The sequence below is a fragment of the Heloderma suspectum genome, chromosome 2, assembly GCF_057233095.1.
Source record: "Heloderma suspectum isolate Gila_16-S chromosome 2, 16-S_ref, whole genome shotgun sequence".
Taxonomy (NCBI): Eukaryota; Metazoa; Chordata; class Lepidosauria; order Squamata; family Helodermatidae; genus Heloderma; species Heloderma suspectum.
This window is the reverse complement of record NC_139459.1, coordinates 125,249,135-125,262,295: the sequence shown is the minus strand read 5'-3', so window position 1 is coordinate 125,262,295 and position 13,161 is coordinate 125,249,135. Positions and strand designations below refer to the sequence as shown.

Sequence of the window (13,161 nt, the reverse complement as noted above, 5' to 3'; positions counted from 1 at the left end):
ATTCTGCGTGCTTCACTCTATAAATCCACTAGGGTTCTACTCCTCCTCAGTATCTACTACTCAAGGTCTACTACTGTAGACCTTGAGACTAAACCACTGCATGCTTGGTGTTGGAAAATGCCTCACAGGAACAAGAAAGGGCTGCACTGGCAGCCAGGATTCCAGATAGATGAAGCAGGGAGCCATGCATTAATTTTAGCTTGGGATAAGTTTATTATCTGCACTCTAGATAAAACTGATGTTCTGACTTGGGAGCAGCAGAATGGTCAATACATGTGATGCAGAAAGAAGCTCTATATTTCCAGGAAATAAGGCACAGCTTAACTACAGTTTTGCACAAAGGAACCTTGATATAGCTACTTAAAATAATCATATTGGACTGATCAATTTAAGTGAATATGGGAGTTAGTGAGGTTCTTTTTCAGCTTCATGTGTTAAGGACTTTGGCTTCTCCTAGGCTTGGCCATGCTTGGGACAGAGAATTGTTCTGGGCATTAAGACCAATTGAGCAGTATGAGTCATAGCAACCTCTAGAAGGCAGCTACTTTTGTAGAATAGAGTGCAAAATATGGAAGTGGTGAGACTGGGACCAGTGTGTGCCTAATAAGTCAGTCAAACAGATTTCCCACACAGGCCAACAACTATATCACGCATGTTCATGTCTCTCCTGACTTCCCGTTTCTTGCTGATGGTGGTAAAATATAATTACATAAGCATCTGAAAGAGCTTGACTCATTTGGTTATTGTCAAAAGGAAACAGTGATTTGAGAACAGATTCATTTCAATTTTTAACATTAGCTACTAAGTTGCTCCAGAAGCTTCCTTTTTGGAACCTATTTAAAATGTTTTCCAGAATAGAAAATTGGTAACCCTCACTAGTGCGTGCTGCAAGTGCGTAATATGCACATTGATTGGACAAGATTGGACAATATGCACAAGATAACCCACTCTCAAGGCTGAGTATGGGTTGAATGTGGGTTATCGTTGAATTGTGGGGTTGTTACTGATACGTGGGTTATTGTGTTGTCTGAACCCAGCCGTGATAACAAACCATGATAACAAATCGTGACTTGTTAACCACAGACAACCCACAGTTCACAACCCAACAACAAATCATGGGTTCTTTCCATGGTTTGTTAGTGTCGCTGGGTCCAGACAACACAACAACTTACGTTTCAACAACAACCACACTCAACCCATACTCAACCTTGAGTGTAGGTTATCGTGTTGTGTGAATGCAGTCATTTCGTGCAGTGAGAGGAAATGTAAGACTATGCCCTTAGGTCCCATAGATTTCTGTAGGATTTAACTCATAGCATAATTTGTATGCAAGTTGTTACAAAGTTATATGTGATACATAAGTTGAGTTTCTTTTCTATTGTTTCTTCTGCTTCCTCTCTTAGAGAGCTCAGGCTGCACTACAAGCAGTGAATGCTGTGCAGTCTGGAGGCCTGGCCCTTACAGGTGCTCCAGCTACTGAGGGTGGACTACCTCCTGGTCAGAGTTCTGTTCTTCGAATTATAGTTGAAAATCTCTTCTACCCTGTAACTCTAGAAGTGCTATATCAGGTAAGAATCTAAAAAAAAAGATTATCTTTTTAAATTATTGTGTTTGGCACAGAAAAACAAGGTGTCAGACACTTCCTCCTCTAGTACTTCCTCCCCATGACCCTAATACAGGAATGATCTTGCATAGTATTGGGCTGCTCATCTGTTCCAAGGCAAGAGTCTGCTTGACAAGGGGAGAGCATCAGGTAAGGATCATTTGCTAGAGAGAGTGCATGCCTGTAGGGATCATAGGTGACAGCAGTGATGGTCAGTGGATCATGCATATGCATTCAGGATACAGGCTTTCCGGTGCCCCCTCCCGCTACAGTAGACACTTCTGCACATGGATGCAGATCAAGAACAATTATCCTGCAGAAACCTAATAGTGTAAAAAAGCTTAGAAGAAAGACTTAAAACTGACATTAATAAATTGTATTAGATCATACCTTTAGTGTAAATTTAATCCAAGTTTAGTATGGGTTATCTGTGTATTCATTTGAATGTGCTATCAGTGCTGTAGTACTCTTTAAAATGTATATTTATGTAAATCTTCTCTCCCTATAAGAAACACTTTATGTTGCATTTTTTCTCTTCTTTTCCTTACAGCATATGTAGTAATATAACTGGAAAATTTAACTATTTAGTAATAAAGTACAGCTAAGTTTCCATTCAGAGGACTCTTTCACTTAATGATTTTGTTACAAAATCCAGGTGGTGTACTCTTAACACAATTCCTACAAGTTTAGGAACTCGCTTTGTTTGGAATATTCATGCAGTTTACATCTCAACATTTTTCTGGAAAGCATAGAAGTATGAATTGACTAGCTGAATTTTTACATAGATCTTCTCCAAGTTTGGGACAGTCTTGAAGATTATCACCTTTACAAAGAACAATCAGTTTCAAGCCTTGCTTCAGTATGCTGATCCAGTGAATGCACATTATGCCAAAATGGTAAGTGCATAACTGCACCTGATGTGTTTTGAATTTGAACTTCATGTTAATAGCTTGCTACACATGACTTCGGTTGACTTTTATTTCAACTTCTATCTTTTTCTGATGTTCTATCACACTAGTCTCCCAATTGGAGTTGCTAGTCTATGCCAGTTCAGGGATAAGTCTGGCACATGCCAGTGCAATTACTGTCAACACAGTTCTGTCTTCATGTAGCAACAGCAGCCCAAATACTTAAAGTGGTTGGACATAGTTGTAAACTGTAAAGACTCTTAATTTAAATGCTAAGGAATTTCCAAACAGTTATACTCTGTACCTTGTAATCTCTGCATTTCTGTATTATAATTATATATGATTGACAACTGTAGCTAAATATTCTAATTGGAAAAGCATTAATGATGTGCCATAAGCATAGCCAGTGCAGAGCATAAAACAAATGTAGTTTATTACATTTGGATGTATAAGCTATCACAAAGCTCAAGGAACGTGGTGGTAATATACTGTATGAATTACACCATTCCTTAACACTACAGTGCACATTAGAAAAGGATTTAGAAAAACATAGGCAATGTCATAAGAAATGTGAACTAGCTGTCTGCTTGTCCCTTGTGCTCTACCCAAAGCTTGTTCAAGATTGTCATAAGGATTAATTGCATATATCAGTAAATCATTAACACTTTGTTAAACATTAGGATTTCACCACTTCTGTTCAACTTTTCTATCTTCTCACAGGCTCTTGATGGTCAAAATATCTACAATGCTTGCTGCACTCTTCGTATTGATTTCTCCAAGCTAACAAGCCTTAATGTAAAATACAACAATGATAAAAGCAGAGACTTTACTCGTCTGGACCTTCCTTCAGGTGATGGGCAGCCTTCCCTTGACCCCACTATGGCTGCTGCTTTTGGTAAGAACTCTTTCTTTATAGAGGATGGAACAAATTGCTTCACCTTTTAGCATTGGGCTATTGAGATTTATTTATTTGCTCTGAAGAGAAATGTGAAGTATTGTATCTTCATCACTTGGAAGAAACAGTTTTGAAAAATATGGATAGTATGCAGTGCTGTCTGGGCTGGTGCAATGGGAAGCTAGCGCTTCTTAAAGCAACTGGAATCAAGCCAAAATGCTTGTTTCTGGAACAGAACAGGTCAGCAGAGCTTGCAGAAGGGGGCTGTGTTGACCTGTCCTGTTCTGCAAATGAGTGTTTCAACTCATTTCTAGGGTTCCCCTGGAAGGCACTAGCTTACTGTAAGGCTGGCAATGGGTCACGTTGGCCCAGCACTATCAGCAGACCTGCAGATGCAGCATTGAGTACTGCCCATTGATTCCAGACTAGATTGTGCTGTTCTAAGTTGGGTTGATATAAAAATACTTTTTTTAAAACTGTAGAGCTAATGTTTAAGCAAAAGTATAAAAGCTATCTGAATTATGATATTAAACATCATGAGTAGAAGAATGGCAACTTCCTAAGAGGACTCTAGCAATTTGCTTTTAGAGCACATGCATCTCTAATGACAGAGGCAGTGTCCAGTTTTGACTTTTCTCTAACTTGGTATACATGGGATTCTTGAAGTAGTTCACTAGTGAATGGGGAGCATGAACCTGTTAATTGTTCTAGTCTGCATCCTAGAGCCAGCTTGCAAGGTTTCCCTAGAGCAGCACATCCTTGTGCATTAGAAGAATCATCATGAGTCTCTTCTTCTCCAGGTAACATTAGGAGAAGCTGAGCACATTTTGCTCCCCTTCACTCCCTGAGCCACCTGCCACCTCATTTTTCCTTTCTGGTGAAAGGTATCTTGCAACTTAAGAGAGGCCAAGTGAGGTTTCTGTAGGGAGATACCTTGCACAAAATGGTGCTGCCCTAGAGAAACACTTATTGTCATTCTAGGATGTGGACAAAAAACTAACAGGTTCAGGTTCTCTCTTTTCCCATGTCTAATCAAAGACCATCATCTATGCTATCAGTGTGATCCTAGTTCTAAAACCTGACCCCCAAGCCTGCTGAAACAGATCAACAAAATTATCTTCACCCTTAAATGCCTAGTGTTGAACAGCAAACACACTGTCACCTTGCTCAGACATGGTAAACTTAAAACTGACCAATAACTTTTTGAATTATACTTGATGGGCTGCCTTTCAGCCATAGGTGTTTCCAAGACAGTTCACAATACAAATAAATTAAAAACAATCAGATCTGAGGATTTCTAAAGTAACCTGGTTTGGAGGGTTTTTTGAGGAAGGCTCTTAGTATTGTTTCCTTAAGATGTAGTGGAAACTTCCCCTCCTATAAAAAGATGTTAATAACCCTTTCCTCTCTCTCCTGACTAGCCAGGATAAAGTCTAGCTTAAACAAAGAAGTTGAGCAACCCCAGAACTAAAACAGAACAAGAAAGCTTTAAAAAATATTGATCTGATTCTGTACCTGGCTTTGAAGCTTTTCAGGTATTCATCCAGACTTATGGGCTGCTACATAAATTATTTATTGTGTCAGACTTGTGCATTTGAGAGCACCACATGAGTGGTATACTAGCAGAAGCTGTATAATATCGGAGAATTCACAAAACTATGCATTTCTATTTTTGTGTGCAGGGTGCATTCTAAACCCAGAAATTTCTGGGAAATTAGGTAAAGCTGAAATGAAGTATTTTGTGAATTTTCTCTTCTAATGTTTCACTGTTAATGATAGTAGACTGAATATACAAGAGAGCCACGGTAATAATCCAGCCCCAGGTTTAAAGAATTAGAAGTGGCATGTATGTGGCAGCTGGTTCTGATGGGGGTGGGGTCAGTTCAGTGTTAAATGAGAGAATCAATTCCCATTCTGCTCCAAATAGTCAAGCCCAGATTCTAGTATTCAGTGGGTTAATTTATTAGCATAGCCACTTCAGTGACATATAACAAGGGTGTTTTGCATGTTGTGTGCTTGAATTCTTGCCATTTTAGGTGAAAATGGTGGGTATTGTATGTATTTGGTATCAGTATTCATGCAGGCCCCATTGAGCTGAATAAGGTCTTTGTTGCTAGATGTTTGTATAATGAATTATAATGGAAATCAGAGCTGTGAATAAATGATTGATACCTATATTGCCGATACTAGTCATGATACCAATGCATGTATTATAGGTGTAAAATATATAGTGTTCTATTTGTCTAACCGCCATATTGTGACTAAAGATAAGAGGTGTAGGAAGCTGCTGAGTCTGTTCAGATGGGAGGACAGCTTGCAGCTGTTAATTTGAACAGTGTGTGAACATGCATCAGGAAATTTAGCTAAATGAGTTTTATTTGTTCAGTTCTATGTTCAGAACCATTTCTACACACGATGAATTTTTTCTGCCTTTTTTGTACAAGTTTTTTAAATTACTATTTTAAAGCTATGGTTCCACCTAAACATTCAAAAATATGTTTCCAATCAGATAGTTGTCCCTTAATAACCCTCAGGTTAAGCAGGCAAGAGAGTGGGTCAGATGAAAATAACCCTTAGGTATTTCTACTCTCTTATCCGTTTGTTTGGTTACAGAAGTTAAATAGTACAACTTAAATTGATTTATGGTAAAAAGAAACGTGTACCACCTGTTAATGAAACTTAAAAATGAAGATGAAGGCCTTGTATGCATGGCTGGTTTCTCCACTTCTGTTCTTTAGTGTATTATTAGAGAAGCATGCCCTCAAATTCCCATGTTTCTGTGAAATCCATACCGACACAGTAAACAAGGACATTGTGAACAAGATTGTACAAACTGCACAGCTAGTATTGATCTGTGTGGTTTTGAAGTAGGGGCAAATCAGCACATGTGGACTTAGGTGACCAGAGGCACTAAACAAGCATGTCCAACCTCTGAAATAGGTGTCAGGCTAATAAAAGGAACTTTTGAGGAATTCAAGTGTTCTTCTTCGTGGTCTCTGTGCATCACACACATGGGCTCTGCGCCTGCATGGAGTCTCAATTCGGGAAAACTTGCAAAGCTGAGAAAGTTTTGGCAGGAACCATCCGCCACTGACCCTTTGCGCATGTTCGGAGGGGTTCCCACCTATTCCCTCGGTTCTTCTTCGACTACCAACTGTGGTGCCTCATTGGGAACTTTGTCCATTAGGATTGTGTTTGGAAAATATTCCGCTGAGCTTTTATTCTGTGTCCCTCTTGTTTCATTCTTTGAGCTTATTTATTTTGTTTTATTTTTCTTAGATACTGTTTTGGTTTTGAGAGAGAGCAATCTTTGATCGCCTGTGGATTGCCTCAGGACGTATGGCCTTTAAGGCGCACTTTCAGAAGTGTTCCCAGTGTGGGAGTAAATTGCCACCCTCCGACAAGCACTCCCTGTGCCCCTTCTGCTTAGGAGAGGGGCATGTGGTAGAGGCGTGCCCACTCTACCAGGGTTTCTCAAAGAGGCTCGCAGAAACCGAACAGACAGGCTTTGCGCAGAGCTTTGGAAGAGGGTGTTGCTTGCTGTTGAGGCCGCTAAAGCGCCAATGGCACAGGCACCTGCCTCTTCAAAAGATCGGTGAGTGCCCCAAACTGAAGAGAGGGAGATAGTCCACACACCCCTCCTCCCATGCCAGCTCTAGCCATGGGCAGGATGGAGAAGCCTGTTACTCCAGGGAGGTCGTTGATGCTGTCTATAGCTCAAAAGTTGTCAAAAAAGGCTTGGATGCCTAAGAGCTCTGACCCAGAGGGGGAAAAAAGAGGAAAATTGAGAAAACATCACAGGCAGAATGTCTGAAAGATCTTCCACCACTGCCACCTCTGCTAAATTCACTAATGCCAAAAAGATCTGAGACTTTGGTACTGAGACCCGAGGCGATGCAGTTGTTGATACCGAGGATCGACACGGTACAGATTGTATCGGGCTCCCTCGATGCTACCACCTTTGCCACCAGTGGCTCCACAGCCTCCAGTACTTCCTTGGGTTGCGGCTTCAGCATCTAGAGTGCGTGAGGAAGATCTTCCATCTCGTCCAGAGGCATCCCTACAGAAGGCTACCAGTCTGACTCAGCTTCCTATTCTTCAGTTGCCCCATCGATCTCATCACCGGATGGAGCGGTGGGATCTCAGGACCCAATCTCACCCTAAGAGGACTTGGGCCATTTCTCTGAGCATATCCTGAGAATGGCACAATCTCTGGGCATAGAAACCCAGCAGCCCATTGAAAGACTGTAACACCCTGTGTTTGACGTGGTCAATGTAGAGACATCGATGCCAGTGGCCATTCCTTCCTTGCCAACGCTTCTGCAAACCGTCAAACAGTCGTGGAAGGCACCGGTGTCCATGACCCCTACTTCAAAGAGACTGGAGAGCATGTACAGAGTGTTGGAAAAAGACGCTGACTTCCTGTTTACTCACCTACGCCTGAACTCTATAATTGTCGAAACAACACAGAGGCGTTCCCACAAGACTTACTCTGCCCCAGTATATAAGGAAGGACAGAGACTGGATCTCATGGGCCTCAGGATTTATTCATCTGCAGCATTTAGTCTTAGGGTTGCTAACTATCAGGCGATGATGGCACGGTATCACATGTTTCTCTGGGAAAAAGTGGGATTGTTTTGTGACCACTTACCCGATGATCTGAGAGAACTGGCCAGGATGTTCCAGGTGGAAGTGACCTGGGTGGCAAGACAACAGATAAACACCACCCATCATCAGACAGATTGTGGGGCAAAAGCAATTATTGTGGCAGTCGCACTTAGGAGGCATGCCTGGTTGAGGTCAGCTGGATTGTCTCAGGAAGCTAGGTCTAGAATTGAGGACCTCCCTTTTGATGGCACGGGTTTGTTCAATGCGACTACAAATGATGCCATGGATTCTGTCCAGAAGGCAAAAACTACAGCTAAGAAGATGGGACTTACCCAATCCCCGGCCCAGTTGAAGCCTCGCCGTTGATTTAGACATCCAGGCTTTCACCAACGAAGATAGCAGGGCAAACGCTACCAAAGGCAGCAACAGCAGCAGCCTTCATCTGTGTTGAGGAGGCAATACCTGCCGTCTGAGTTCTGATCTGCTCACCGCAAGTCTGAGCCTGGGGGCAAAAGTTGTCTTTGATTTACAAAGGATGATCCCTCACCAGCAAGTGCCTTTCCAAGTTTTTGGAACTCGTCTTTCCCATTTTCTTCAAGCATGGATGCAAATTACATCGGATTCATGGGTGCTATCAATAGTCAGCAGAGGATACAAGATTGCGTTTGACACTCTTCCCCCCTTCAGAGTGGTACGGTCAACACCACCACCAGATGTTCTAGAAGCAGAGGTTGCTTCACTGTAAGAGGAGGGTATGATCCAACCTGTACCAACTCATCAACAAAAGAGGGATGGAGGGCTCTGCCTGATATTGGATCTCTGCAACATAAATGTCTTTATCACACTCAGGAAATTCTGTATGACCACCTTGACTACCATCCTGCTGCTGTTGCGGGGGGGGGGGGACTGGTTTGCCTCCATCGATCTCAAAGGCGCATATTTCCATATAGCAACCGAATGGTCACGTCAACATTATCTTCGCTTTGCCATTGGTGCGTGGGCATGCCAGTTCTGTTTTCTTCCATTCAGCCTCTCGAGAGCTCCAAGAGTTTTTACGAAGTGCATGGCAGTGGTGTGTGGGGAGTCACTCTCTTTCCTTACATCAGCGATTGGTTGCTAATGGCACCTTCGTGATGGAGCTTCCTCGCTCAGTGTCACTTAGCTGTGATCTTCTGGATGCCCTCAGGCTCTGTGTGACTATCCAAAAATCTTGCATGGAACCGACCCAAGTCATCCAGTTTATAGGTGCACTTTTGCGTTCTCATCAAGGTCGTGCTTTCCTCCCACAGGATCGAGCTGGCATGCTAGTCACCTTAGTGAACCAAGTTCTTTGCTCCACTACTGTCACTGATTTTATGGTACAGAGACTTCTAGGATTGATGGTGGCTACAACTGTGGTAGTTCTGTTTGCCCGCCTTCAAATGAGGACCCTCCAACTATGGTCCATCAGAGTCTTTGACCCCACGAGGGATGCACGGCACAATCGTCTGATACTCTCTGGAGGGATAAGACAGTCTCTTCATTGGTGGACGTCCCTACCTCACCATCTTCTAGTAGTGCTGTTCCTCCATCCATCCCCCTCGAAAGTGATAATGATGGACACATCTCTACAGGGTGGGGAGCTCATTGTGGATCTCTCAGAATACAGGGCCTCTGGACAGGATCGGAAAAGACATATAAACTTCCTCAAGTTACTAGTGGTACAGAAAGCACTGAGAGTTTTCAAATTGGAGATCCGGGGTCGGATTGTACAAGTGGTGCCCGACGACACAACCATTGTTTATTATTTGAACAGATAAGGGGGAACAAGGTCGGCCCCGTTGGTGAAATTGACTCTGGATATTTTCCCCTGGTGCATCGCAAGGGAAATTTCCCTAATAGCAATTCATGTTGCCGGAGCTGACAACGTTTTAGCAGATCAACTGGTCGATATTTTCGGGCGTCGCATAAATGGCAGCTCCATCCCGAAGTTGTTGACAACCTGTTCAGACAATGGGAGTGCCTCTGGTAGACCTGTTCGCAACCGAGGAAAGCACAGCATGCAGGAATTATTTCAGCAGAGTGGGTGTAGGTCTAGCCTCTTTGGGGGATGACTTCCTCTTGCGATGGACTGAAGGGTTCTGCTTCCTTTTCCCGCCATTTCCACTGTTGATGGGTGCTGTCAAAGATACTGGAAGACAACACAGATTGTCCCATGGTGGCCAAGGCAGAGGTGGTTTGCCCCACTACTCAGCAGGGCTCGACACCAGTATCACCGGCTCCCACTGAAGCCAGACCTCCTGACCCAGTGAGACCGACGAATACAACATCCCAATCTCCAAACACTGCACTTACTGGCGTGGAGACTTTGAAGTCGATAGATGCGCTGCAGTTCACGGAACCACTTCATGTAATCTTTCAGGTGGCTAGGAAGCCAGTCACTAGATGTTCTTATGCCCTTAAATGGATGAAATTCTCTGACTTTATGAATGCGAATAAGGAAGAACTGGTTAACTGCTCACTTCAACAGGTCCTGTAGTTTTTGTTGTCCCTATTTGAAAAAGGACTTAAATTCTCATCTATAAAAGTTTAGTGGCAATTTCAGCTTCGTATGCTCCAGCAGAGAGTTTTTCTGTTTCTTCATACCCTCATACCCGACAGTTTCTTCACAGAGTCAAGAATCTCTGGCCTCCGGTTAAACCATCGATACCAGCCTGAAGCTTGTCGGTCGTCCTCCAGACTTTAGCGGTTAAGCCTTTTGAACCTCTCACAACAGTTGACTTAAGTTCATTGTTTTGGAAGGTGGCTTTTTTAGTGGTAGTCACATCTGCCTGTTGGGCTAGTGAGTTAGCAGTCTTCAGAGTGGACGATCATTACATCGTTTTCCACAAAGATAAAATTGTGCGTCATCTAGATCTACAGTTTTTACTGAAAGTTGTTTCTAGTTTTCATGTTACTCAGGACGATATCTTACCTGCATTTCTTCAATCCCCTAAATCAGAGTTGGAATCTCAGTTGCATGCTTTGGATGTTCGGAGAGCATTAGCTTTCTATAAATCCAGGACTGAGGGGTTTTTTTTAAAGTCCCCAAGACTTTTTGTGTGTTATGGAGGCAACAAGAAAGGTCTAGCAATATCATCTCAGACTGGCCTCTTGGGTAGTCCAGACAATTACCCTCACTTACTGGTTGTCAAACCTGAATGTGGGTAAGGTGACAGCACATTCTACATGAGCCATGGTGACGTCCATAGCATTTGAAAGGGGTGTTTCTATTCTGGCGTTATGCCATGCGGAAACGTGGTTGACACCATCAACTTTTGTGCAATATTATCTCCTGGATGTCAGGTTTCGAGCAGATTGTTCCTCTGGCCGTGCTGTACTTTCGTCTGTACTACATTAGAACACCTGCCCCTCCTTCCGGTAAGTGAGGTTGCTACTTGCCCATATGTGTGATGCACAGAGACCACGAAGGAAGACAGGTTGCTTATCTGTAACTGTGGTTCTTCAAGTGGTCATCTGTGCATTCTCACAACCCACCTACCATCCCCGCTTTGGTGTTCATGATATGATGTCTGATACTGAAGTGATTCTTCTTTCTACTCCCTTCAGTTGCGGGTCTCATCACATTTGGGTGTCATTGAACTGAGGGAATAGACAGGAACCCCTCCGGACATGCGCAGTAGGACGATGGGGGCAGGTTCCTGCCAAAACTTTCTCAGCTTTGCAAGTTTTCCCAAATCGAGGCTCCGCACAGGTGCTGAGCCCATATGTGTGAATGCACAGATGACCACTTGAAGAACCACAGTTATAGATAAGCAACCTGTCCTTTTCTGTTTTTTCTAGGAATTTCTCTCTTGCAACCTTAGTTAATTTGTTTCCCTCCGTAGGCACTCCAGGTATCATCTCCTCACCATATGCAGGGGCTGCTGGCTTTGCTCCTGCGATTGGCTTTCCCCAAGCTGCAGGCAAGTTCTTTTTAGTATATTTAAACCCTGTCTTTCTGTTGTTAGTACTTTGTCCAGTTTTTAAAAAATATATTAATGTATTTACTGGAACCTAAGAGTAGACAAAAGAGCTAGCACCTTTTAATTTTGTGTGTATGCAGACCATGATACTATCAACATTTGTCCATAACATATTTGTTATATTTCTACTCATTTATATTTCTTGATTCTAGTTAGAGGACTTAAGAGTAGTCATTCATCTGTCTTAGGACAGGAAATTTTGTTTGTCATTTTAAGGTGAATCATGTAGTGGAGTGGTTTTCTATATATGTTTAACTACTAACATGAAGTATGATAATCAAAGCCTTGCATAACTTCGTCTAAGAAATCTAACCTATCAAAAAATTGGAGAGGGGGCGGGGAGTGTTATAAATTGGGATGAGGGTTTACTTTTATTTGCCTCATCAAAGTTGGCTGAAAAGATTAATATATGGTATTGAACGCAGTGAGGAAGAATTAATTGCAGAGCCCTTTCTTATTAATGAAGCATTTATTAGATAATGTTCCATTTTATGTTTACTCTTTAAAATGAGAGAGAAACGTTGAGCTGCCATTTGTATTTTCTGAAATGTTTTTTTATGGAACTATTTTAACACTTTCAGGTCTGTCAGTCCCAGCTGTTCCCAGTGCACTTGGTCCTCTTGCAATCACCACCTCTACCATGACTGGGCGGATGGCTATCCCAGGAGTTACTGGAATGCCTGGAAATTCTGTTTTGCTTGTTAGCAATCTCAATCCTGAGGTAAGGCTAATACATGAAATACAAGTTATAGCTTAAACATAATAAGCAATCTAGTCTTCAACACTTACTGAAATCTAAACTAAAGTTCTTCGTGGTCTCTGTGCATCACACATATGGGCTCTGCGTTTGCTCAGAGCTTCAGTTTGGGAATAGCTGAGGTGTTTTGGTGGGAACCCTTCCCCTACCATCCCAGTGCGCATGCCCCTAGTGGGTTCCCACTTATTCCCTCAGTTCTCTTTCAATCGCCATTGTTATATCCTTGTCTGGGAACTTCTCTTGCGTTCAACTTGTCTGAAAGCAAAAAGCTGAGACGCGGTAGTCTGGTCTCAGGAGGACATTTCACCTTCAGAAGATCTCTGGCAATTCTCAGATCAAATCATGAGGATGGCTCAGTCATTGCGGCTCACCACCGAACAGGCCGC

At 42.7% G+C, this 13,161-nt stretch overlaps 1 protein-coding gene across 2 annotated transcripts in view; it reads left to right on the top strand.

The window, feature by feature from the left end:
* PTBP3 (polypyrimidine tract binding protein 3) overlaps nucleotides 1–13,161 on the top strand; it is a 71,196-nt gene that overhangs the window by 43,566 nt on the left and 14,469 nt on the right. For both annotated transcript variants that reach the window (XM_084834709.1, XM_084834710.1), the window contains exons 5-9: nucleotides 1,404–1,568; nucleotides 2,389–2,499; nucleotides 3,232–3,406; nucleotides 11,881–11,958; nucleotides 12,600–12,739. In XM_084834709.1, the coding sequence (XP_084690835.1) occupies nucleotides 1,404–1,568; nucleotides 2,389–2,499; nucleotides 3,232–3,406; nucleotides 11,881–11,958; nucleotides 12,600–12,739 (669 nt within the window). The remainder of the gene's footprint in view (nucleotides 1–1,403; nucleotides 1,569–2,388; nucleotides 2,500–3,231; nucleotides 3,407–11,880; nucleotides 11,959–12,599; nucleotides 12,740–13,161) is intronic.